At 47.2% G+C, this 27254-nt stretch overlaps 3 protein-coding genes across 3 annotated transcripts; 1 reads left to right on the top strand and 2 right to left on the bottom strand.

Moving 5' to 3' along the window:
- The first annotated feature begins 1446 nt into the window (after positions 1-1446).
- On the top strand, positions 1447-2785 carry F4817DRAFT_326880 (COPI associated). Its single transcript, XM_049301963.1, has 3 exons — positions 1447-1843; positions 1965-2036; positions 2100-2785. Exons 1-3 carry the CDS (start codon positions 1824-1826, stop codon positions 2398-2400), a joined length of 393 nt encoding a protein of 130 aa, XP_049162382.1. The 5' UTR covers positions 1447-1823; the 3' UTR covers positions 2401-2785.
- A 178-nt stretch (positions 2786-2963) lies between these two features.
- On the bottom strand, positions 2964-5116 carry F4817DRAFT_237831 (uncharacterized protein). The gene is made up of 3 exons (XM_049298993.1): positions 4671-5116; positions 4076-4617; positions 2964-4026 (listed from the first exon to the last, which is right to left on the bottom strand). The coding sequence occupies exons 1-3, from the start codon at positions 4994-4996 to the stop codon at positions 3206-3208; spliced, it is 1689 nt and encodes a 562-aa protein (XP_049162381.1). The 5' UTR covers positions 4997-5116; the 3' UTR covers positions 2964-3205.
- Positions 5117-7805: 2689 nt separating this feature from the next.
- Positions 7806-21366, bottom strand: F4817DRAFT_237810 (cytoplasmic dynein heavy chain). The gene is made up of 3 exons (XM_049298992.1): positions 20970-21366; positions 8603-20904; positions 7806-8547 (listed from the first exon to the last, which is right to left on the bottom strand). Exons 1-3 carry the CDS (start codon positions 21265-21267, stop codon positions 8092-8094), a joined length of 13056 nt encoding a protein of 4351 aa, XP_049162380.1. The 5' UTR covers positions 21268-21366; the 3' UTR covers positions 7806-8091.
- Positions 21367-27254: the final 5888 nt, after the last annotated feature.

Genomic DNA, 27254 nt, shown 5'->3' with positions numbered 1-27254 from the left:
TATCGTTCTTTGCTTTCAATTATACGCTAGATGTATTTTGGGCGATGCCTTTCGTGGTGAATCGCTTTCGAGCGGTACTTGAAGGTCAAATTTCGGTATGAAGCAAGTATTGCGAAGACAGAGGACGGAGTTATAGGAGAGCAGCCTAGATATTTATACTATTCGAATAGAATCAAAGTAAACAGACCAAATGTAAACAAACGGAAAGGTCTGTGTTTAGATTCGACTAGTTGTGCAAGGTTTTAAATACACGAGGACTGCTATACGATGAAAATAAGCTATACCATTAGCAACGGGCCAGTCACCTATAGGTGACTAATGCCATCTCTATACCAGAATGCTAGATGTAGACGCCGTTAAAATCTAATAAACCTATCCCCAACGTCTGATTCCCCTACTCTGCCTGCTCCTATAACCTATCTCCGGTTGACAATGACAGTGCGTCGACTGCGGTAGCGGTCGTATACTTTGCTAGTTCTGTGCTGGGTCTTTTTGGAAAAGCTTCCTAGCAGCCACAAAGCTACTTAGAGGTCACTTGACTTAAGCAGGGGCCTGATTGGCAGAATTATTATTATTAGGAATCCTTTCTATGGTATCGAAGAACCAAACTTAGGGAATATAACTGAGTATCGTTGTGCTCTACCTACCTTATAAACTTAGGTAACGCGATAATAAACTAACATATTATATAGAGGTAATTAGAAGATATATTAGAACAAGACCCTATTTAATATCGAATTTGTTTTATATCAGCTCGTATCGTTTGAGAATATCGTTTGTATATTATACGTCAAGTATCCCGTTGATGGCAACAGTATTCCTAGGTATACTAGCAAAATGTAAACAAAAACGCCAATGCGTAAAGTAACTTCGCTAATAATAAGAACAATATGCCAATCAAGAATATACACAATATTAAGACCGTGTTTGACTGACTGCTTTAACATTTTCAAGAGTTAAGAAGGCGGGATGACAGGTAACCTAGTGAATAATCTAGGAACCGTGCATGTTTTTAGTTACGGGATCATCTTACCTAAAAAATGCAAACTGTTAATTTCTATAAACACATATCCTTGACATTTTATTTATTTATTCAGCAACAAGTTCAACTGCTATAGCACACTCATGTGTACATAGCCCGAGTGGGCGCTCTTGTTGAAGGGGTAAGTACTGTCTATGTGTTTTCTAGAATTTTCGTATGAAGCGTGTTTACACTCAAAGACATGTCCAATGCACTGCGTTAAGATATTCAAAAGGCTTCAATACAAACTTAGGACTAGGTAGGTATAGCCATCCGAGTAGGTATGTAGGTATGTAGGTACCACTCCCCCCTTTTCCACCACATGTGGCTAGTGCACAGATAATGCGGCTTAGGTTCGTGGCTGGTGTACCTAGATGACGACAACCCCTGGAAGAAACAGACCCCCCCCTGTCGACGCTAGCAGACGCAAGCTGCAACAACAACAACACGCCCGGAAGCTCTCCTATCAAAGGGCATGACCGCCAACCTGGGAAAGTAGGAAAAAATAAAAATTTAAAAATAAACTACCTAGCTCCAGCCTCCTGACGCAAACCTACGACCGCTCAAATCCAATAACCTACCTACCTACTTATCGACAAAGCGTCTGCCTGGACGAAGCACGAGGGCCATCTCCGCATCGTATTTTTCCACCTCCTTCGAAAGCTATAACAGACACCCCCATCTCGCGTGTTCTTTATTTAAAAAAGCACAAGCAGACAACCAAGACTACCTAACATACCTCTATCATACCAAATCAATCTACAGCTAGCTAGCTATCTGTCCACCTCCTCAAATCGCAAAGATGGATTTCTCCGACTCATTGTATGCACCAACTGCTACGCCCTACCAAACTTCCATTCCCCACGTCCTGTCCCGTCCCGTCCCGTCCAAGAAAATGTATGGATGCGCTAGCTAACACGGACTCTCTCCCCCCCCTTTTTAGTCGAATCGTCAACCTCGCGGTGGGCGTGATTATGGTGCTGGGCGGAATATCGCAGTTCTTCAACCTCGGCTTGTACGTACCTTCACTCCTCTCTTCCCCCTCCCTCCCTCCGTCTCACTAACCCCCGCCCCCCAGCCAATCCATCATAATCGGCGCCTACGTCCTCATCTTCGGCTTGGCCGTCGCCCTCCTCGAATTCCAGATCCCCCCGCAAGTCTCGCGCTACGCCTCGTTTATGTTCTCCTTCATCGGCCGCGGCATCTTCTACGTCTTCGTCGGCTCCATCCTCCTGAACAACGGTGTTTTGCGCATCATCGCCGGTTCTATCGTCGGTATCGTCGGTCTCGGTTATATCGCGCTCGAGTTCGTCCCGTCTATTGAGCCCCCTGCCAACATGCGCGAGGCCGATGCTGGTTGGGGTGCCGAGCAGGTATAATAGACACAGATGATTTCTAGGACCCCTGTCCTCTCGCCTGGACGGGCAGGGGGTGGGTGTTATCCTCTAGTCGTAAGGTGTCCATCTTGCCAATTTCTTGGTGGAGGTTGATCATGTAGAATTTGAAGTGAGGAATTCTATTGGAATGAAAACGCTTAGAAAATAAATTCGTTCGGTAAAGGGGGTGGCTGGGCCGGTAATGATAACTTATATGTACGAACAACGGCGGGGAATGAGTTCTGTCATGTACAACCAAGTCATGTGTTACGCAAGACTGGATATTTACCTGGTAGGAGATGATTAGTGAAAACGAGGTAAACATGTTAAAACACTGTTCTTCCTATACGTCTTTGTATTTCTTGCGCTGGTAGAATATTATTTATGAAGCTCGTGATTTACGCCTTGATCCTCTTGAACTAGATACTTTGGTTGAAGTTATCCCCTACCCGGTCCCATCCTTTCCGTGCCTCCTTCTATATGGTTTGTTGTGCGGGATACCATTAAAAATCAGTTGGATTGCCCATGCCAAGGGAATATTGTAACAATGCTCCGCAATTCATAATATCATGCCTCCTAACCCTCGCATGTATTTTGCGAGCTCACGATACGCCGAGCACATATGCTATGCTGCCGAAAAGCAAAGGCCGCTGATGAAGAACTCGACCCTGTGACGCCCCGTAGTGTTTGACTCGTCCTTTTGCGTTTTCGCTTTGTTCCCTTAGATTAACTCCCGTAGCTCCCAGTCGTAATTTTGGTCATCAAAATAAAAGAAATCAACGCAAATTCAGATAGCAAAGAATGCTCCCTACTTCTGCAGCGCGGCCATCTCACGTTCTTTCGCCGCGAGCATCTGACGTATTCGTTCAGCTTCTTGTTGAAGCGCCGCTAGTCTATCAGCCTTCGATTTCTCATCCTCGGCCGTGCTTTCTCTAGATTGGATCGCGGGCAATACGTTCGACATCATCCCCTGCGGGCTGGGGCTTGGTGCTGACATGATTGTAGTAGCCGGTGATCGAAGACGCAGCGCCTCGGCAGGGTTATCGGCCGGGTAAAGGTTAGGATTCAATTCCGACGCCGGGTTAAGAAGAGACTTGATAGATGATAACCTTTTGCAGCTATCATATCCGGGTTCGCTCGACGCATATTCCGAATCAGTCCCCGAGAAGGAGCGTTTCCTCGACGGCGAGAGGAACGACGCGGGGGATAGAGACGACTGACGATCACTCAATGCCGCGAGTGATTTCAACGGGGCTAGTCGATTGTCATCAGTGAGAGAATCCCGAATATCGAATTGATGAGGAGGTGCATTAGTAGTGTGATACGCTGTGAGATCGTTCGAGGATATCGGAGCCGACGCGGGACCGGACCGGACCGGATCAGGGAGTAATGTGAGTGGATGTTCGGTCTTTCGACGTAAACCGAGATTAATAGACCCGTCCTCGTTGACGCTGCCACGCTCCATCTCGAGTTCGGTATACTGGCTCTGCTGTTCAATAGAATCAATCGTCATTGCATCCTCCGACCCACTGTCCATTTGATTCGCTGGTATTACACGCTTTCTCCTCTTAATAACAGATTTCTTCATAGTAACTGGCCGGTGAACTCCGTGAAGTTTGTAATATAACCCTACTGCGATTAGCCAACACTGATCATAAAAGTCAAAGTATACACATACCGCAGGCATTGCATATGGTATGACCTGATTCATCACGACGCCACAACGGAGTTATTGTAGTACCACAATTTTGGCAGGCTATTACCACGGTCGTATTCTGAGCCGCGGCTTGCTGCGCATTTATGTCTATCGGAGTTGGCCCATCGTCTGGAGGGGGCCCGCTTGCATTGCCAGATGCCCGATTTTGGTTCTGGAGCTGAGCACTCTTCGCTACTCGGTTATTATACGCCGGGCAGCCACTACATCCCTCTGCGCCGCCGGTACCATTGCATCGTCCCCCACCTGGACATGATCCATTAGGCATTTGATCCGCAGCGACGTATGTGGCCCCGGGAATATTTGCGGAGTTGCCTTGAGAACATGAGCTAGAAGAAGTCCTCTCGGGTGTCCTTTTCGGAGCAGTAGATACTGTCGATGGCGGCCGTTTTAGATTCGTTGGGCGCGACGAATTGCGCGCCTTCAGATAAAGTCCACATGCGTTACAAATTGTAGCACCCTGGGGCGAACGCCTCCATAATGGCGTTCTCGTAGTACCACAATTACTAGAATGGAGTTAAAACCGACCGGAAACTCACCAAGAAACTGATCGACTTACCTGCACACCTGTCCGCCCTGGTTAGACGTGGAATTTGATTTCGTAGTTGCCCAATTCTCTTGATGCACAGGATCAAATGGAGAAGGACTTTTTGAGTTGACTCGCTCGGATCCCTGTATCGACGGGCTGGGTGCCTCCGAAAAGTCACTCTGACTTTGAGCCGCAGGACTCCTCGAACCAACAGAGGAGGCGATTCGAATGGACATAGTTTCGGACGGTTGAGTGCTTTCTCTAGAAACGGTGGGACGAGTAGGGAGTGCCGTCCTGGTAGAGTTTGGTTCTGACCTGGCCGGTTTTGCGTATGAGTGAAGGGCCACTTCCATCATACTCTCCGTCGTTGAATCCTTTAGAAATTCGTCTGACTGTGAAAGCTGCGGCGATCGTCGCTTCGGTTTCTTCCTTTGTTCTATGATAACATGGGAATCTAGGCCCGAACAAAAAAAAAAGAGGAGACAATTCAGAGGGGCAGTTGATGGGATACCGATGCTCGACAACAAGAACTGTTAATGTTCAAAGTATCAACAGTTCAATGAAGGCTATTGCAGACCAACTAACAACTTTGGACCAATGAACCGTTACAAGTGCCACTATATCGTGACAGGCTCGTGTTACTTGCTAGCTCGAACAGTGGCGGATCAGCAGTCAGTGACAAGATCTCTGTTGCTCCAAACTGGGCTGCATGGGGATGTAAGTGAAGGGAGATATGGCGATGGGTTCGACCGCAATTGACTGCGAAGCTAGGTGGTCAGAGACGGGGACTATGGGGGCCTCGGATGCAAGGGGCAATGTTCCTAGAGGCTCGTGGGGATTTCTAACAGGTCTGGATCAAGACAGGTGAGCGTTAGACGCTGGAGGGTGGAGAGATCAAGGTTCGACCTGAGGGTATGGTCTTGTCCTTTTTTTTTTTTTTTTGCTTATGGAATAGGGCATGCCCAGATCACGAGGACGAAACCCGTGTACGCAGCCTGGCAGCGCAGGTTGTGTGCTTAGGTTAGGTAGGTAAGTAAGAGGTATATATGGTATGGTATGATATGGTATGTGGTATGTATGTACGTTACGGAGTAACTGCAGGGCTTCTTCCTTGTATCTGTAGTAGTATGTAGTATCTGTACCGTGTAATCTGTACCGCATGCATCACCTTCACCCTCGCTGTCAAGAGCCTACAAACTCCGCCACGTCGGGATTGGACCCTGTATCGTGTACCGTGGAGATAAGATCGGAAAAACCAGATGAAGGCGTAGGTCAGCGACCCAACGTTGTTGTTGACGGAGTGCTCGCCTGAGTCCGAGATAAATCTCGGAGATTCGAGGAAAGATAATCTTGATCTGATTGAGGCGGTGGATGGGGGTTTAGGAATGCCACATGGAAGATGGAAGGGGTATGGAAAGGGGAGAGGTATGTAGAAGCTGCGCAGTCAGCAGTTAACACATGACAGGTAACTTGGCCTAGCAACTTTAGCACCTTAACAGCCTAGGCAAGAGCCCTGTACTTGCCTGTACTTGCCTATCGTAATTGCCAATACAGTATCATTATACATTGTACCCGATGCATCGAGTAGGGAGGTTCCTATTCCCCACAAGGCTAGTGTAAAACTACTACCGACTAGACTTGCTAGAGCAGTACTAACATGGGATCTACCCTTTTCCAAAAAAGATAATGGGTCCCCTAGAGTCCCGACCCTCGGCATGCCGGCTGAATGAGGATCGAGCAGATTATTATTAAACCTCGTCTCATTGGCTCAACTGTTGATTGGATTTGCTAATATGACAAGAGAGACCTTGCTCAACAACTTCTTTTTGTAATGTTCACCTGACTATTGGCTAATGGGGTGATGGCACGTCGGAAGGCGGTCTGCCAATTCGACATCGCATTAATCAATTTCGTAGTGTATGTATTCCGTATACCTACCTAATGTGAGGTACTTGGTCTATTTCGTGTACGCATCCGCATCCGCATCATCGTCATCTGATTAGGTGATATCTGCCATTCTGATATCAACCATCATACATACAGTACCTAGTAAATCATAACTTACATTTTGAGGTGGTTGGAAATCTGCCCTAGTACCAGTTGCACAGCGCCGGTAATGCGTACTAGCTACCTATGCTATGCGGCGGTCTAGGTGCATCCTTTTTTTTTTTCTCCTTGATTAGTTTTGCCTCCAACCTCCGGTCGTGTTCTAGTCTTACCTACTCCCGGCATCGCTTGCTTGATGAGCTGTGCGTATCCGTTTAATAAATACCGTAAAACCTCCTATTAAGAGTCATATAACTATATGTACCTACATATATATTATTTGTTTAAATGGTGTGTCGCTTACTTGCGTGTTTCGAAAGGTGCAGGGGAGCGAGGGAATAGGTATAAGTTAGGTACTTAACTTAGGTACTATGTACAAGTACAAGGGAGACTTACACTACGGAATACGGAACACCAGCAGAAACGCTAAAAACAACGCCTACATACGCACACTAATGGTTCAATCATCTCTCACCTATGCCAAGCTTTTTTATCTAACCTTGTCCCATCTCCTTGCATGCTGCAAGTCGCGAGCTACCGTGGTACGTACCACCGCTTTAAGGTTTGGGAGGAGGGGAACTCCGTAGATAAGATGCAGCATTATCTCTTATCATAATTGATCAATCATCAATCACGAAATCCTGGCTTGTCTTGTCTTAGATTTACGCGTACTTGAATATTCGCTTACTCTTACTTTTTATTTTTTATTTTTTATTTTAATAGCTCGGAATATTTCATGATTTCGTAAAATCCTAAGAGGTCCAAGCCGTTGGTATTCTGCCCAACGTGACAATTATATACCTCCATAAATTGACAGAAATCTCTTCCGGCCTATGTGGAGGGAAGTATATTCTAGACAACACGCTTGGAAATACCATCTTTTTGATTGGATAGTAGGGTCATGGAAGCTTGCATCATTGGAGCCGCCTGGCCGCTAAAGCAATGCTACTCTATGATAGATCATACATAGTGCTCCGTACAGTACGTGGGAAATGATGTCAGTACCCGACAGGTTTCTTTATTTTGACGAGAAGCTGAGTAGACATTTTTCTTCTTTTCCTTGTGGCCTTAAACCGAGGCGCTCGGTGATAACTACTCGAAAATAAGGACTAGGTTAGACTAATACAAAAAGTAATATTCCTCTATATTGTGCTCACTTGTGAACTGCGAGTGCGAAAGTTAGAAGGATTATGATTATGAATTTCATTTGCTCAATCTGATTTCTTAGCATAATGTAACTAATAGCTAATAGCTAATACACATGCCTTCCACAAAGAAGAAAAACTGATAGTAATCTAAAACTGAATAGGGGTATCGGGTATGAAGGGCTGTAATCTCGAAGAAACTTGCGGACCAACGATCAAACACTCCAAGAAATCAACATCCACAGATTTACATATTGCACCTAAGCCTCAGCCATAAGCTGCTCTCCCTCGTCTAATAATTCCGTCACTTTCTTCAGGTTTTGTATTAGACTCCTGCCAAGTCCGACCAAAAGTAGCTTCTCTGCGTTTGCGGGCAGTCCAAGATAAGTTGGCGGCTCGCGCTCGGGGAGTTTCTGGATCCACCCCATGAACTCTTCCAGTGAAGTACCCGAGGGTACTACGAGGCTCGTCTCTTGTCCATCCTTCTCAGATCCCTCGACTAATTTATGACCAATGTCGAAAGCGGATGGTGTAAGGGATTGATCCACTAATTCTGTAAGGCGTTTGAAATCGCCTTCATCATCAATCTTACCACCGTAAGTCTCACGGACTAGGTAGCGGATCATATCCCAGGGGATGTTTTGCGGATTAATGTTGGTACGGCTTTGTGCCACGGACTCGATCCATGTATCGACAATGAAGGCTGAACATTCGTACTACGAGAATGTAAGGTTAGCTGCTATCAATCATATAAGTTGTGGTGTTACTTACATCGCTGTCGTTAAACTCCCAGAAGCCCTTCCATCCTAGATTTGGTGCGTATCGTAGACGTTCTTGTACCACTGCATGTAAGAAAGAGAGAAGCAAGTAAAGCCTGCTGCGCTCCACGGGGCTCTTGGTAGCTCGGTTGGATAGAGAGGACATCGAGTCCTTCATATTGGCACGCACACCGGCCGGCTGTTCGTACATGAGTACGCGAGATGCGCGTAGTAAGTTTACAGGAATCTTTGGGCTGGATTCCATCGATAGGAACAGCCTGAAATCAGAATGTGGGTTGAGAGATTCCATACGCTTCTCGAGAGATTGTAACCAAGTAGGCGCAAGATGAACATTCTTGACGAGAACCCAAGACCCAACCTGCGCTGCATTGCTAACTGCTTTGTCGGCACTTGCAAGACTTTCATTTGATCCCATAGCGATATTGGTGCACCTAACACGCATTCGCTCAACCAAGTTGTCCACCTTGTAACTGGCGTCAAAACCAGGGGTTGAGACCAATGAAATGGGACGAGTTGAAGGGACTTGGCTAATGGTTTCTTTGAGATCATCCACAATGTCAAGTAGCTCAGCCCCGAAGACCGAAGTTACGAATCTTTCCGCAGTTGGGACAAAACGGTCGAGGCGGAAGAGTTTGACTAAAAGTAACGAAAGCAATCCTTGATCAAACGGCTCCGTGTTTGCGTCCCAGATCTGGGGGATAAAGTTCTCCGCAAGCTCTTCTGATAAGAACGCATCCCATACATTGGCCGGTACTTGGTCGAGCTTATCCTTCAATACGGCGAGTCTCTTGGCACGATTAAAGGTCTCATCCTTGGCGTCGATTTCGGTGGAGAGATCCTTGCCTTCGATACGATCGTCGAGGATCACATCGATCAGGCTCTTATCCATCTTGTAAGGTGAGGCTTGGGCGAGGAGCATGGCAAGAGCAATTCGGTCCTTCTGGAGGAGACCTAGGGCAGTCCTCTTGAAAGTTGTCACGAACAAGTCCTTAATGATGACATCTCGGCGTTTATTGAAATCTCTTTCGCCTGCTAGGTTCTTATTACCGTGGAGGACAGAATGGAAAATGTCAAGGAAGTATTGCAGAGAGAACTGATAGAAATGGTTGAGATAATGCAGTTGCTCGAGAACAGCAAATACGGCACTGCATGATCGCGCAATGATGCTGTACTGCAATGTGATCTCTTCGACTTCAGCCATTACTCCTTCGGTGTTACTCATCTTAACCGCAATCTCGCCGGCTTCGGTCTTAAGGGTCTCAAGAGTCTCGATGACATTGTCGTCATCCAGGATGTTACCACGAGATTCGTTGAGGGCTTGCAGGAGACGCTTCTCAAGTTGTCGAAGATGAACCTTGAATTCGCCTTGAAGCTTGATGAGATTGGATCTTCTCTCGTCAACGTCTGGTCTCTCAGACTTCAGAACATCATTAAGGGACTGAGTCTGGAGACTGCTCTGTGTAACTGTAAAGTTGACGAATGTGGTTCGACTGCAAATATCCGGTGGGAATGTCGCCGATGGATCTCTTGTAGATAAATAAATCTTAAACGCAGGTGAAAAGTCAATTTCCTGCTTGCCGAGTTGGATGAGCACACGACCGCCGGTCTTCTGGTACTCCTTGTTGAGAACGTGGTTGAGGATAGGGTCTAAATGTTCGGCATCTTGGATAAGAATTGGGTTGCCGAATCTGAGAGAACTTTCTAGCTGCTTAGTGAAGGAGTCATCCAAGAAACTTGTCACAGTAAGACGACGATCTTTGCATTCGCGTTGAAGGAACTCGGTAGCCCTGCCTGAGGGATCGATAATAAGTGGGTAGCGGTTAAAGCGCTTGAGAATAATAGCGTTTTCTGTACAGAGATCATCGACGGGTAGGGTATTCTCCTGCCAGCTGAGTCGTTCATCCGCAGTCGACAAGTATTCCGTGACGGGATTATGGGGTTTGAAGTTGATTCCGGAAAGGTGAAGTTGGTGCAACCAGTCTTCCATCATTGATTTTCGGAAGGTCTGGTCGTAGAGACCACTGTATGCCAAGAAAGCCGCAGCAACTAGAACATCTCCGACCAAGGTGCTGATTTGTGTTTCAAACGACTTGCTTCCATCCTCCCAACGAACACGCTCCGAGGAAAGACTATCGAGAAGCCTTACGCTTCGGTCGACCTTGAATTGGACACGAGACATCTCAGCCTTGATAGCTTGGGTCTCACTGATGAGGGCTGCATATTCGGTCTTGTAAGTTGCGATGCTCTGCTCTAGACTAGTGATAGTATTCTCAACAGCCTTTGCCTCAGCCTTTGTCTGAAGAGCTTGTTCCTCAAGTTGGCCCACTTCGTCCCGCAGAGGGCCGACTCGGTCGAGGATTTCAGAATAGTTAACTTGGGCTTCTACCCATTGGACCAGAGGACCACAAGCCTTGCTAGCACGATTTACCTTTTCGTATGTGAAATCCACGTGGTTTAAGAATTTGGTTCGCATAAGGGTCCGTAAGGATTTGGTCATCTGTTTCTCGTTATCGAAGTTGACGATGCTCGCAATAAAATTATCTTGTCGAACTATAGCTTGGACGTTCTTCCACTCCGTGATCTTGTGGCCTAGTAGTGCGCATACAGACTCCATTGCGAGTCGGACGCCCTGGGGCGGAGAACCCATAGAACGAACTTCGGTCAAGTGCTGTCGCTTGATGTTGCTGACACTAGCCTTTGCTTCTTCGACGGCCGGTTCGGCCCTTGCTAGGTCATTCAACACAACCTCCCGGCGAGATGCGACTTCGGCTTCTTGCTTTTCAAGAGCTGCCTGGATCTCTAGAGAAGTATTCTTGCGCTGTTCAGCCTCACGTTGATCCGCAACCATGCGTTGCAATTTCTCATTGGCTTCGGCATCTTTTGCTTCAAGTTGGGTCTTTTTCTCGGCCAAGCTAACCCTTAAGTCGCGGACTTTCTCGACCGTGTCTCTCAGTTTGTCTAGACCAACGTTCAAGTGGCGCTGTTGCTCTTCTAAATCTTCCCGCTTTTCATTATACAACTTGACATATTGAGCAACAAAGTCAAGGAAGTGACGTGGGGTGAGGAACGTGACCTTGCCCTGTTGCTTTTGGAGCTTCGCATTAAACTGTTGGAGAGAATAGTGGATGTAGACCATGGAGTTCACGATCGTTTCTCTGTGAGAAGGAGGCAAGTTGAGACCGCGATAAGCAACGGGAATCGAATCAGGGGCTAAGAAGTTAGGCTTGTCCAAGTCGATAGAGTGTGTCAACTCGTTAGCAACTTGGAAGAGCGCTTGGTCAGACCAGTCACCAAACCAATTCAATACGCAACGATTGAACAAGGCCGGACTAGTAGCAGCCTTCGAGGATAGTCCATCTTCAGGTGGATTCATAGTGAAGACGACATGCAAGTTCTTAACGATTTGTTGCGTGAACCACTTATAGAGCTCTTCTTGAGAATCCAGTAGTAGGCCCTGCCGTTGTGCACCTTCTTTGCAGGCTGTCATTAGAGAGGCGAACTCGTCTCCTTCAAAGAGACCAGGAACTTCAGCGTTGGCAAGTAGAGTATTCATGCGCTCTAGGAAACCCGAGTCAAGAACATTAGATTCGTCCATGATGAAGCACATCTTCTCGCCTTTGCAACCGCAACGACGCAGAACTTCTCGGAGATCTTCGTCAAAGTCCTCGGCAGAGTACTTCCCATGGACCTTGATCTGGAAGACTTTTAGGCCATTCATCCATGCAACAAACCTGGAAAGTGTGGTCTTTCCACTTCCACTAACACCGATCAAGATCAGATGACCTTGCGGTTGTCTGAAGACACGATCAATACGAAGGACGTGTTCAAGTACATCGTTGAACAAAATGAGCGGAACATCCACTTCCTCTTCGCAGAATGTCTTCAGGCGGGCCTTGACGAAGTCTCGTAACTGTTCTCGGTCAACAGGGACGTAATTCTTTGACAGCCAGTTGGAGAACAGAATTGGTCCGCCCAAAGCTTTCTGCTCATCGATAGTAGGGAAAAACTCTAATGCAATTCGTCGCACAGCTTCATCAGTCCATTGTCGCTCATCCTCTGCAACAAGACGATCCTGGAAAAGTCGTAGCGCCTCGTGCGCCCAGATGCGGATCAATCCTTCAATAGACAGAGTTTCCAATGGACGGATGGCCTCGTATACACCACGAACCCATCTCGTCAACTCACGAGGACTGTAGACATAATGAGGTTGGATCTTAGGCGTGAATCGTTGCTGCGACTCCAAGTAGAACCGAACCATCGATTGAGTAAGCGGCTCGGAGTATCCACGAAGCGCCGGAATGATTTTGAGAATAGCAGAGTTGAAAGTACCATAGATTTGAAGCAGAGACAACTCGCCTGGATAATCCACCATAATAAGAGGAGCATGTCTAAGGAATCTGGCGCCCATAGGCGTACGACCAGCATCAGTTGGAGGATTGCAAGCTCCCACAAATTGGATTCGATCAAGTGTCACCCAAGATTTGTCTGATGTTCGCCAGAAACCATTATGTTCTACTAGCTGACGAAGGAATGAAATTGCCCGCTGAGTACCGTACTTGTCTGGTGCTGGTAAATTGATCTCGTCGCAGAAGATCACGAGCCATCGTCCAATTTGAGTTGGTGATAGCATCACGCCGTTTAGTGTCTTCTTGTATTCGCAGTACTGCTCAAAAGTTTTGATGAGGAGATCAGGGGTAGTGGCACTAGAAAAGTTCAGACCGACAACTTCCATATTTGGCAATTTTCGAAGTGCGCTGAACAGAGTCATTGTTTTACCGGAACCAGGAGGACCACACAGCAGAAGGGGCTTGTGTTCTGCGAGCCAAGAATAGAGCACATCTTCGTGGCGAACAGTATCCAATGTGGGAATGACGACATCTGTTTGCGTGATAGAGTGTGTGTTGACCTCGATTGTAGGGACTTGATTCTGCCATGGTGTCCACTCGGCCCCAGGAAGAGTAACATCGAAGTCTATAAGGGAGCTTGTACCATCAAGAGGTGGTGATCCAAAGCTAGCAAGAGCTCCGACGTTGTCTCCAAAAGCCTTTCGATCATTGAGTGGACAATCACCTGTCAACGCCCAGACTAGAGCAAGTAATAACTTCTTCGAAACATATGCTTCGATCTGCTCTGGATCTAAGGGGAAATCGACATGTGCTGCGTTGTATTCGATCATGTCCCGAACAGACTTGTTTAGTAAAGAGAATAGAGTTGAGAGTACACGGGCGATAGTAAACTCCATGATATGATTGTAGGTTTCCGCCTGCTTGAGGGCATCAATGATGAAGTTGTCCGTAGTCAAATAGGCGTGTAGTAGATCCGCAACTTGACCTTGGATTTGAAGGGTTTTTGCGGGACTCTGGCCGGCAGCAGCAGCATCCTCGTCCAAGTCTTCAAAGGCTACTGCCCTCAGTCTCTCAAGGTAATTGGCGACCATCATGCTTGGCGTAACGGTATCTTCGCTGAACCAAACCATACCGCATCGACTCACAGTTGCCAGAGTAGCATACTTCAGCGTCTCGACTTCGAACATGATTCGGACGTTAGGGGGTAGATTGAGACGCTCACCATTGGGAAGTGTGAGTAGCTTATTATCGTCGAGTACACTGTTCAAATTTTCAACCCATTCTGGATCGACATCACCGTCGAAGACAATCCAATGACGCTTGGAGTCTTCACCGCGAAGGTTATCAACAATCTTCCGTAGTATGCTCGTGAACAGACCGTCAGTCCATTCTCGAGTGGTCGAATCTAAGTTTCCGTATAAAGCCTCCTTCGACATAACCTTCGAGTCAATGACATGAGAGACGCCTTCAACACTCTCAACTTGCTGGAGCGCGTCTAAAAGGAGCCTCCATGCGGCAGATTTTCCGGTTCCCGAGTTGCCTACCATCATTACACCATGGTGGATATTTTGAATTTGGTAAAGCTGCAGAACCTTGGTCATCCAAATATCGTTGACCACGAGGTGTCTCTCCGCTGCTAGGCGACGAATTGCAGCCTCTAGTTCTACCAGATTGGCCGGGACATACTGGACACCAGGGAAGCATTCGCTTTCAATAGACATCATGATCTCAACATCGTTTCGGATCAGCTTCGGGGCGATAGTTTCTCGGACACTCTGCACAATAATCTCAGGTTCCACAACTTCCTCAGCACCAATGCCGCCTTCACTGCTAGTGAGTCGGGCACGTTTGAGGCCACCAGAACTGACAAGGACACTTTTCAGGGCACGCAGACCAAAATCGTAGTGCGCTTGCTTAGACAGCCTTGCTGAACACTGGTCAAAGAATGGAACTGTCTGTTTCGAGAGTTGCTTCGCTTGATTGAATCCTTGGGAGTAAAGCATGACTTCGGCAATAAGTTCTTTATCCGGTTTCGACATGGCGACACTGCGGAATAGCTTCTTCAAGTTATCGGGCAAGTTGGAACGGCCGGCATAGCCAGGGTTCATGGTAATGAAGATACCCGTATTAGCGTTGACATGAAGCTGCCGCCCAACTAGTTCGATCTGAGCCTTATCATCTTCGACACCTTGCTTGAGACCGAGCTGAATGTTCTGAATCTGCTGTGAGACGGCAGAGAGAATCCTCTCCTCCAGACGATTAAACTCGTCGAAACAGCCCCAAGCTCCAACTTGGCAAATACCGAGGAAAATTCTACCCATTGCCTGGAAATCAAAGGTGTCGTCACAGCAAAACACAAGAGTGAAGCGACCCAACTGAACACCAAGTGCTTTGACTGATTCTGTCTTTCCAGTACCGGCAGGTCCGTAAGGCGAGCCACCAAGTCGTTGACAAAGAGCTTGGGTAAGGGTTCCAAAGCAGCGATCGGTAAGAGGAGTTCGAACCAACCTGTCGGGAACACCCAGATATTCGAAACCGTAGTTGAGCTTTGCATTTGCCATCCTGATAAGTAGCCGCTGTAGGAAATCCCCTTCAGGGGTGTATACGTATCGCATCTGTAGCAGCCAGAAGTAATGTGTCGGGGTAGTTGCGTTGAATTTTACCAGTTTTTCTATTACATCTCGCTGGTGTACGCACTCTGTAATAAGGGCTTCGCACTTCTTCCTCTGTATTACCTCTAGGTCACCAAGAACAGTCTCCGCAAGAAGCCTCAAAACCCCGACTTCTCGCTCGAAGAGAGATTGCAGCGTGCTGCCTCCATTATTCAGCGACTGCTCAACTGCTGTAGTCCAAACCACCTGGGTAGCAAGTACTACGATTTGACTGGGGAAGTTGCTCATAAAATCATTCATCGCATTCTGGCTGATCTCATCCGACTCGAATATCGGTGTATATACCTCGACAGCTTCAGCGAGAAGTTCAGCTAGGGTAGCTTTCATGCCGTTCTCGAGCAGAGCAAGCCAATCATTGATCTTGGGGACTTTGACAAGTGAAATCTCTTTCTTCAGGCGTACAACTTCACCCTCCTTGGAGGTGAAGCCAGAAATGATCGATTCCTCGTCCATGACAAGCCCCGTCAAGCCGGCAAACATCTTTTTGAAGTGTTTAGCAATGCGCAAAGTGTCGTTACTATTACCGATCATTTCCAGAAGATCTTCATCACCGACAAAATAGAAGCGAGGAAACGACACTCTTTCTTTCTCAAGATATTCACCAAGTGCCTTCTGTATCTTGTTGAGTAGCTCAGCAAGACGTTCCAGAGACTTTTGGACTCCAGTGATGCCCAAAACGTCCATTACCATCGGCTGCTTGTAGACTTTCTTCATTACGGTCATAAATTCGCTGTTGATGTTCTGGAATCTTGAGGACTCGATGGGTAATAGATGTTTGATATCGGCATTTCCGGTAAAGACACCTTCCAAGTAGACCCATTGGCGTTGGACATCGATCCAAACATCGAACAGTACATGGACACGATTCAGCTTGTCTTCCCAAGAAGATGCCTCCTCTTCGAACTCTTTGTAGTACGGCGAATGTTTCATCGCCTGTAGAGAGTTAAGATTCTCACTACACTTAGCAAAGAGGTCATCCCAACCGCGAATGAGACGGCATTTGTTCTGATAGGGTACGAGATCTAGTTGATAGTTGTTCCAGGTCTCTTTCACTTGCTTCAAAAACTCCTCCAGTGCCATTTCACCCTGAGCTTGGGTGATAATGTCTCGGACGATCACTTCTGTGGCGACAAGGTTGAGGTCCCAGACATCTCCTAGTGTCATAGACACAGGCGAATACCGCCGTCCGGGTTTAATCTCTTTCCATATCTTAGTCCAGTGTCTATCTCGAATAGCCTCTGACTTTAAGTCGTTCAGTAGACTATTCACCTTCAAAAGCTGACGGAGAATGGTCTGAACATGCTCAAAAGCAGCATACTGTCGCATTCTACTCGGCATTTCCTTCGTCATCTTGATGAGACCATCAATGCTACTTCGGATTTTCCTAGGTTGAACACTACTCCATAAAATCTCACGGAGTTCATTCAAACTCTTCCAGATTGTTGATAAGCCAGCCCATACGGATTTGAAATCCTGGACCTCTTCTAGGATAATTGAAAGAGACGATTCGGGACTGGCTGGGAGATCAAGTGCTTCCTTAGCTTTAGAAACCATGTCGAACTCATCCTGCAGTTTCGTGATGCGAGATTCGAAGGAAGCGAGTGTTGCGGACGCAACATCAGGTGCGATTGTCCCCGAAACCGGTTTCTCATCGTTCCATTCCGTGGCGATGTCTGTTATCTTATCCATTACAACCTTGTCCTCTGCTACTATCTTCGCCTTGAGGGCATCGGTCTGGTCTTGGACGATCTTCGCTTTTCTGTTCAAGAGTTCGTTGAGTGCCTCCCATGTTGAATCGACCTGTTGGACGTCTACCCAGTCGTGCGGGAAATTGTACCGGTTTCGGACGAGGGTAGACTGTCCTTGGCGGAAGGTCTCGACTTCAGGAGCCCAAGCCTTGACTCTACGCTTACAGCTTTGGACGATCGTGATGAACTGGACTGCTTGTGCGGTGGACGTGGCTTCAAGGCTCTGACCTTCCAAGTCTCTCCGGGCCTTTTCTATCTCGGCATTGACTTCTCTCATACGAGTTCCAAGCCGCGCAGCAAATTTCACCAATATCTCCTGTTGCCACTGGTCATACTTAGAGTTGACCTTCATCTGTACTTGCTCATAGTCGATTGTAATATGACCAAATGAACGGCTAACTTCGGTGGTGTCGAATGTCGCACGAGACTTCCGAATCTCTTGCAGCAACTGTAGCCATTTGGAGAGCTCATCGCCCAAGAGTTCGTATACCTGTTCGGATTGCAAGTCCCAAAGAGATTGGAACTGAAGCCATTTATCAACATACTCACCAATACCCTGTAGCTTCGTCTCCACTGAGGTATAAACTCTACCAAGTATGTCGGTACAATCACTAGGAATATCGTTGAAACGGGCTTCCTCTTGGACAACGGTACTTAAGGTCAAGCTCATTTGGTATCTAGAGGCCTTGATCTTGGGGAGGTTACAGACAATACCAATCCAGCTGTGCAAGTGCAAGAACCAGCTAGCTCTCGCAAATTCGAGTGGTGGATCAAGGTAGATGACCTGGTTCCTCATAGTGATTTCATGGATCAGGTGCTTCATGAGAGGCGCGTCCGACTTGAGAGGCTCCCCTGACGCAGCAAGCTGCTTTCTCCGACTGTTCTCGATTCGATCGATAGGAGTGTCGTCTTCAAATGCCTCAATCCACGTTGAGACAGCATGCTGAAGACGGGTAAGCAGAGTCAGCTTGATCCGTTCATTCATCCTCTCCACCCAAAAGCCGAGGTTGACATATTGCTCAAGGTTTAGTTGATCAACAGCCGCCTGGATAACCTGCAGACGCGATTCGAACTCCGACGCCTCGTACGGGCAAGTGGCTAGCTCTGTCAGAGCCTTTTGAACATTCAAGTGTATGGTTGCGAGAGTGGCTGTTTTTGCCTGAAGAAGAGAAGCAGCCGCAGCAAATTCCCTGACAAATAAGACATGCTTGGTCTCACCGCTACGACCAACCGTATGATCGAGGGTGCCATTAGCGAGCGTCGGCTTCTGGTATGATTCCCAAGTGTTCACAAATGTTTCCCACCTCAAAGGTACGCCCTTGGCGATCAGGGCATGAACTTCATTCTGGTAACCACTTAGTAGAATAGAAACCTCGGGTAGTTCCGATATCTGCCGAGTCGTCTGAGTAAAAGTTCTGACGCTTTCCATCAAACTAACGGCGTACGGGTACACCCTTTTAGCATCCTTCGCAGTATTATTTACGGCATGAGGAACGTTGAAGTTTTGCCAACCAAGGTTGCGAGTCTCTTTAAATAGCGCGATGATTTGTGCATCGAAGTTCACCGAAAGGTCTAGCGCATTGTTCGCGGCTCTGATCTTATTGATGTTGAAGAGCCGACCAGATATCGAGATATGCCTGCGCTGAACATCCTCAATCCAGGCTTTATAAATCGCTTGCGTATTCAGTTTCTTTCTAAAGAGCTCGCTCTCAGTCTGCAATTTTTGGCCCTCGGTATGAAGGGCCCAGTCGGTACCCAGAATGTTCTCGACCTTCTTCATATAATTATCAAGTTGGCGCTCGATCTGGCGTGCCCAAATAATGGCACCGGAGACGGGTGGTAAATCGTGTAGCTGAGCCATAGCATGGGCCTCTGAGTGGCCATATTGCTGTTTGAAGCGCTCGTGAAGCCCCGAGATGGCTTGTTTCACATTATCGATGAGTTGATTTTGATACTCGGCGATAGCACCCCGGATCTTGGGTCGCACGAAGAGAGCGTTGAACTGAGAGAAAACACGAAACATTTCATTCGCATTCTTTGCTGTTGCAAGGCGATCACGCAATCTGGCAATGATCGAGTTTTCTACCCGCGAGGTGCGTTCATTGTAAGTGTTCTCAGCCTTGACCCATCGTTGGGTACCTTCGGGAGAAACATCGAGCAGATCAACATTCTTCAATGCTTCCCAAGCTTGCTGGACCTCTTCTACGGCGTCTACATCGCCTATCTCCTCAACGAGGGCAACGCCGTTGGTCGTTGTCTCTTCGGGAACACCATTGGCAGTTGTCCTCGGGCCGAGGACATTAATGATCGTCTTCTGCAGCTGCTCATGATTATCTCGGAAGTTATCAATATACTTCAGTCGAGCCTGTAACTCGTTATGCTTCGGGTTGACTTTGATCGGAATAAACCTCTCTTGCCTTCTTCGAGTCGTCTCTCGAGCAATGTTAGTGAAGTCTTTGATCTGAGCGTCCCAAGACTTGAAGATCTCGTCAGCAGTAGTCATGAGCGTTTTAAAATCCTTATAATCCAGATCGACTAGTTCGGAGCCCGGAAGAAGGCGATGCATAACGTCCTCAAGATCCGCTGAGATGGCTTCGACCAAATGCAAAGTTCGCGCTATGGGGTAATTACTGAACCTCATCTTCTTGTTCATATGGTTGAAGATTTGGCCAATGGCGTCCTGAACCTTGGGCAACGAAGTCGCAGAGAGTAGTTCATCGAGAGGGAAATCTCGCATAAGTTGATTGTACTTCTGAACCATCTCCATAGCCTCCTTCAGGCCAGTATCAGCGGTAAAACTAACAGTCGCCTGGAAACGCTTTGCATGCTTCAGGATCTCTAAAGTCAACGTAACACCTTCACTCCTCAGCTGAGCTTCAATTCCTTCTAACGCGGACTCCATAGACAACCAGAAATTGATCTCCTGCGTCGCCGTCCTCGTTACGGGGTCTCGGGTGAGTTTCGTGATAGTCTGTATTGATTTAATCCAACTATTTACTGTCGACTGCAAGTTATTCATAAAGGTACTTTCTGAGAGAAGCTTAGCATCTATCATATCAGTAGTCGGTCGCATACTGCGTGAAGCAGCGTCGTCCAATACCCCCTGAACAATCGGGTGAAAGGAGAGTGATAATTCTGGGATCTCGACATTCTGCTGCAGATGGAGCAAGCTCAATTCAAGCTCCGTCATACGCTTCTTGGTTACAGGAATTCCCGTTTTCGCGTCGACGTCCGCCCGGTTCCTAGCTCCATTTGCAGTTTGCGAGGTCTTGGTATTGGCATCGAAGTAGGGCGCCAGCGCATTATGAAGAATAGAGTGAAGTATTTCAAAAGGAGAAGCAGTAGGACCTTGTTCACTAACGAGATTAGCAAGCGAGGCGGTTCCGGGCAGCGTTTGTATCTGGATCTGCGATGATAACGGTAGCGAAGAATCGAGCGCTTGAGGGCGTTTGAGGAGTGCGAGATAGGCTATCGTCGTCGGCGAAGAAGATATCTCGGATGCGATTGTGTACGTATACGTGACTGGAACTAGAGCAAAAGTGTTAGCAATACTATTCCGGAACTATGTAAGCGATTATGATAGACCTTCATACCATTATCGGTAGGACCATCAGGGATATCGTCCGACGGCTTCACATCTTTCTGGATATACAGGGCCACCTGGGCATCGGTCGCAAAGCGAGTACACCTTTGGACCGTATCGTCGTAGTTTTCTTTCGACAGAAGGTTGCCGGGCCGCTCTAGCTCACTGCGGGTAGCCCCGAGGGCAATAGTGACTACGGAAGCCAAATAATCTACCACCAACGCCGGATCTACCATGACAAAGGGGGAAGGCGACAAGCCGTTCGCGCCAGGACCTTGTAGGCCCAAAGGAGAAGCCACAGCCTCCATCGTGGCAATAACAGTTTAGCGATCGATCGACTTGTTCAGAGCCGGTGGCATCTCTCGATATATTAGGGGACGTGTTCGGTTTTCGGTCTTAGGAGAGAGGCACAGGCTCCGAATAGAAATTAAAAGATATCTATGCGGATTAGATTAGGTAGGTTATAGAAAAAGGACAGAGGCGAAAAGAGCGTAGGGTCTGTAGAGAATGTCTTTGCCGTTTTGTCCGACCTGTATCGTGGTCGAATTTGTTTTATTGGGTGGTGATACAGCTGCAAAAAGAAGGGATATTTTGAAGTTGTTACCAGTCATTAATCATTTTACATTAATCATTTTACATTTTACGCGAACTACGGCAAACGGGGTCGCGACTACTTCATACACAGGTACAGATGCAGAATATGGGGGGATAATTCCCACCTATCTAATCGGTGCCGTTTTTGATTGGGCCGTTCGTCCCCCGTGGCGTGGGGCTACTGGACCAGCCGTACATATGCATGTACGAAGTACACACGTACATAAAACCCCTGAGACATTCGGGACCAAGTATCTTTTCCAAATGTAGCCCCTGTTTCACCAGGCAGGCAACTTGAAAGTGTGCTCAACATACGACTAGGTTAAAGATGTTTCGTTTTCATTCAAGCCGTAGAGAAAACCATGTTTAATTTATTTCGTACAGCTCTACTACCTTTTCATAAGATATCTATGTTGATAAGTGTAATACGAGCATCGCAACAAATCAGATAAGAAATTTAAGACGACGTAGACTACGTTGAAATAGTTTATAGAGTCGACTTTCAGGATGCATAAAAGACACGATCCTAAAAGATACCCCCGTCACAAGGAAAGTCCTGGGTTTGCGACACAAATATTTCGAATTTCAACTCCAGAAATTGAAACCTTATATAGGATACGAGACGTTTCTCAACTTAACAACTTGTCGCCCTAACTATGTTAAACTAGTTACACTAAAGCTTCTATGTTATTATAATGCCGGTTCTTTATACCCTTTCAAGAACTTAACGGTACAATACTACGCATTTCCTTGTGTGCCTATCAGAAGCAGTAAAAGCGAGGAAGTCATAAATATGATTGCAACAGCTACAGTAAAAAAGATGCTGTCATTAGATTTAAAAGAAGCAACTAGTAAAGCCAAAAGATGCCTGTCATATCATATAAGTACATATTCTATATGTTCAGCAAGCCAGCAAAAGCCACCAAGTTACAAGAAACATTACGGAAAAAAACTACCTAACATAAAGCACTTAGTAAAAAGTCCCCCGATAAATCCAACCACAAGTTACTAACATAATCCCGTCGCCTTAAACCTCTTTCCAGGATAAGCCCTAGCTTTCTTTTATCTTACACCCCTTTTCCTCAGTTGAACTCCTTAAAGTTACTTGAACTACCTAATAATTTTCAAGACCATCGATGCAGTAGGCAGCATTGCAGATAGATGACTTACAGAAAAGGCCAGTTGATTAAAGGTAGGTACCTACTCCTCCGCTTTCCCCAACAAACCGGGGATCCACTTTGCCAAGACGGATCTCCGACTGTGACTACGGGAAGGCTTCCGTGTAGCATCGTGGTTTCCTCTGTTTACGCGCGGAATGTATTGGCAATTTTAGTTACATAGATAAACTTAATTCGAATCCCAAAGCTCCGGTTAAGAGATCCTCAAAGTCCCTAATAAATTCAAATGCATTGCCGGTAAGCTCAATTTATACTAACTTCCAAGCCGTAGCTTCTTAGTCTAGACTATCAGACTACGTCCGAGTTTATATAGGTAAGTTCTCTACACCATCCCATAGGCCCGAGGGTGTAGACCTATACATCTACATCTTGCTAAACTAAACACGCGAAATCCACGATTCCTTACCTGACCGTAGAAATTATCTCATCACATTACTTAGCAATATTGTATGCATATCACCACATCGTATTATACCAATACAAAATGGCATTGCTAAAGGCATCTATAAATTCAAGGAACGGGGCGGAATACATGATAAATGATAAATCATGATAGAACCACCCTCGTCCATATTTTTTCACTGAATCCGATTTCCGTATCAATACCCCCAAGTCTATATTTTCCATGTCCAGTACTGGCATACCTTGCGGTTCCTAATCATCAAGTCAGATGCAAAGTTGACATCCCGTTGTATTCCCTCGCGAATAAACCGCAAACCCCGTATAACTCCAGAACCCCGCTATATGCCATCCGTGCCAGTCGTAGCCCTCATGACGCCGATGCTTCCCTCGAAATAAACCAGATCCCATCCATGCGTGTCTCATTTTAAAAACCCTTTTAGTCATGTCCCTTTAGTTATTTGAGCCTCCTGCTCCGCCGTTGACCCCGCCGGTATCGTTTAGTCTCTCCCTCTGTACCATAACCCGTTCGTTACATATGTCGATAAACATCTCGAACTTCTCGATCATTTTATCTTTCTCCCGTAGCTTCTCCTTCAGCTCTTCTACTTCTTTTCTGCTGTCTTCTTTAACCCGGGATAGTTCCTCCTTGGCCCGAGCGAGCTCTCGCCTGAGGTCGGATCGTATGCGTTCCTCGGCGGATGGGGCAGGCTTACTATATATTGCCGGCCGCTGTTCTGCGATACCTGCCTCCACTTTTTGCGGGTTTCGATTTATCGCAGCACGCGCATTGTAAATATCTCTAGGGAGGAGAGGTACATGCGGGTTCTGCTGTTGTAGAATTTCGAGAGTTTGAGTAACGCCAATACCTAAAATGAGTCAATACGATAGGTACGACGACTCGAAGCCCAGACTTACCAGATTCCTTTAAGTTTTTAACGGCAGCAACCATCTCGCTATCTAATTTCCTCGCAGCTGGGTGGAGAAGCGGGCTCTCACTAGGACCGTGATTATGATGGAGGTGGGTTTGGTCGGGACGGTAGCGAATTGTCCACTGCGTTCTCTGTTCGATAGCGAAGAACCCAAATTGGCAGTTACACTTGCGAGAAGACGTCTTCCGTTTCCTATTTTCAGGGCTTACCCGGCTTGGAGGCTTTCCAGCACGGTCACATACGAAGAGAACCTTCTTTAGACCCGGGACGGTCTTTTTCGACCGTCCGATAACTACAGCATATCCCACCGATGTGCAATACGCGAGCACGTGCTTGTGAACAGCATCAAGACTAGGAAAACTACCCCCTTCAGGCGGAGCGGACATCATCGTGCCCATCGGCGTCCTCGGTACGAAGGGTGTTCCTTCGATGAGCTTAGGCGAAATGTGACTATCTCCCTCTCCCTCCTCCCCTTGACTGTCCATATCCATATCATCATGGTGCTGAGCTTCCTGCGGCGGGATGCTTGGCTCTGGCCGAGGGGCTGGCGGCGGTTGGCTCTGCGTTTGAGGGGTCGGCTGAGGCTGCAATGGCGGCGGAGGTTGCTGATGAACTTGAGGCAGAGGCTGGGGGAGCGCCTGCTGGTGTACTTGCGAATGTGCCTGTGGATGTGCCTGGGGATGGGCTTGGGGGTGAGCTTGCGGATGGGTTTGCGGATGTGTTTGCGGATGGGCTTGCGGGTGAGGTTGATGATGCGGAGGGTTCGGAGATATCAGATTGCTGTCGTTCGGTTGAACCGGTGGGGTTGGCTGGACCTGTTGAACAGGTTGCGGCTGAACTTGCTGTGGAATCGACTGAGGGTGCGGCATCTGTAGAACCGGCTGGGGCACTGACTGGGATACCTGTTGGACGGATTGGACAGGCTGGTTCATGGCTTGCTGGAGATATGCCATTGTGGTTGGGGGTCCCGGCTGTGATTGCATCTGACGCTGTTGGCTACTCCGTTGGTGCTGAGAGTGCTGGTGCTGGTGTTGATGCTGGCGAACGGCCTGCACAGCAGCTTGGGCATGCTGAGCAGCCTGAGCAGCCTGAGCCGAAACGTGTCTCGAGTTGCCATTTGGTAAGTTAGGTAGACTGGCGACGTTGGGTACCGGAGACGGGGTGGTGCTCTGGAAGAGATGTTGCGGGTAGGCGGCCTGCGGGGGTTGCTGGGGAGTATATTGAGCGGCTTGGTACGGGGATTGGTGTTGCTGAGGCGTGGGAGAAGGTTTCGGCGGCGTGGACGAGTGTGAAGATGGATATCCTCCGCGTCTGTTGAGTCCGTTGACCTGCGGGAAGGTCAGGCCCGGATGGGTATGGGAGCTGGACCCGGGCTGGCCCAAGGCGGACATGACGGAGGGGAGGAAAGACGTGGGAACAAAAAACCACTACAAACGCTCCAGACTAAAAGACAGGAAGGCGAAAGGAAGATTCGGGAGGACCAAAAGGGCCCAGAATACAACGACAACCGATAACGACAACCGACAACGAGCCTAGCACTAACGAACTAGGATAGGAACGATGTGATGTCAACCCTGGCCGTTTGGCAGATACAATATGTAATGTATGGTATGGTATGTAAGGTAAGGTAGGGGGAAAGAAAAATATGGCGGGTGTGGAAATATCACGACACGATCAACATGATAAGGCTCAAGGCTTAGCAGGGCTTAGCAGGGGGTAGAGGGGGTAGAGGGGGGGAGGGCAGGTAGTTGTAAGCACGGGTGTGGTTGAAGAGAATTGGTGGTGGATTTCCAGTGAATTTTTCTTAGTCTCATAAGCGGGAAAGAGAGACTTTTGGTGGTGGGAGTAGTGGGAGTAGTGGGAGTGGGTGAAAGATCGATCTAGTACTTGTTCTTGTTCGAGGCGCACTAAGCTGAACCGAGTTAAAACAAGGAAGGAGAAATCGAGGAAACGGCGAAACGGGGGGTGTGTGAGAGAGAGGGTGAGAAAAATGAGAAAAATGCAACAGCCCTCGCCAAGGAAAAGGACAACACAAATTTCTGCAATTCTGTAATTCTGCAATTTTGTAATTTCTGTATTTCTTGTACTTTGTTGTTATTTATTTTCGCTTTTGTTTTTGTTTTTGCTACTAAAATTTAAAGGACCCGAGGCTCCGACATTGAATGAACAGACTATTCAAAACTACCTCACGCGAAGCTAATAAATAAATAAAATAGCAGCAGCCCGAGTACCTTAAAATACCTACCTACCTTAGGGCCCTACCTTACGAATGTTAGGTACACGTAAGATTTGGGTCCCCGATTGTCATAGGTCGACTTCACTGGTAGGTATTTTTAAACAGCGGGTACTAATATAATATGTACATGCGTTTGCAAAGCCTAAAAATTGAGACGTGCAATACTACTTGCACTTTGACCGTTGATTAAAACTGTCGTCTAATCTATAATAGGCAATGAAATGCTAATGCGACCCTACCTAACCTAACGCTAATACAGGCGAGACAGGGCTAATAATAATACAAAGCTAATACAAGGTACATGCTGAACGTTTATGCACAAAATTGCACTTTACCCTTTTGTCTTGCATGGGCAACGGTTATGTCTGCTATATACATGTATTAATTATTAATTCAACGTGCACAAGACAACCTCAAACGTGCAAAACAATACGTAAAAAACCTCCATCTCGAATCAATATAATTTTCAATTTCAACCTCAATCAATTCTGATTTCTTACCAGCCCCAACTGATGTTATTCTTAGCATCCATTCATAAGTGATCACGAATATCTTTTCCTATCAGACCCTTCTGCATAGGCATACGGCAAGGTAGCTCAGCTAGCTGATGTGTCCGCTCTCTCCTCTTCTACCTAGAATACCTACCACATGTGCGGTCTGTTGTTTGCTGCTGTCTGGTTAGTACACGTCGATACCATTGGCCCCAAATAGTCGATTCCATCCAATCCAGTTTAGGTGAAACATCAAGCGGTGCGCATAAGGTCGCTGTACATACATGATGTATTCCGGGATGGGCTAGATGGCAAGATGGATACAGTGACAACAGTCGGAAAAGAAAAAAAAAGCGACTTGTCAACATCCCATCAACGTGCCTAATCACGTCCACACACATCTGTCCTGCGCGTACCCGCATGCTACATCGCTACCTTATTAGAAGATACTACCATAGAAAAATA

The sequence above is a fragment of the Daldinia loculata genome (genome assembly GCF_022478755.1).
Source record: "Daldinia loculata strain CBS 113971 unplaced genomic scaffold F4817scaffold_6, whole genome shotgun sequence".
NCBI classification, from domain to species: domain Eukaryota; kingdom Fungi; phylum Ascomycota; class Sordariomycetes; order Xylariales; family Hypoxylaceae; genus Daldinia; species Daldinia loculata.
This window is presented reverse-complemented; position numbering and strand designations above follow the sequence as displayed.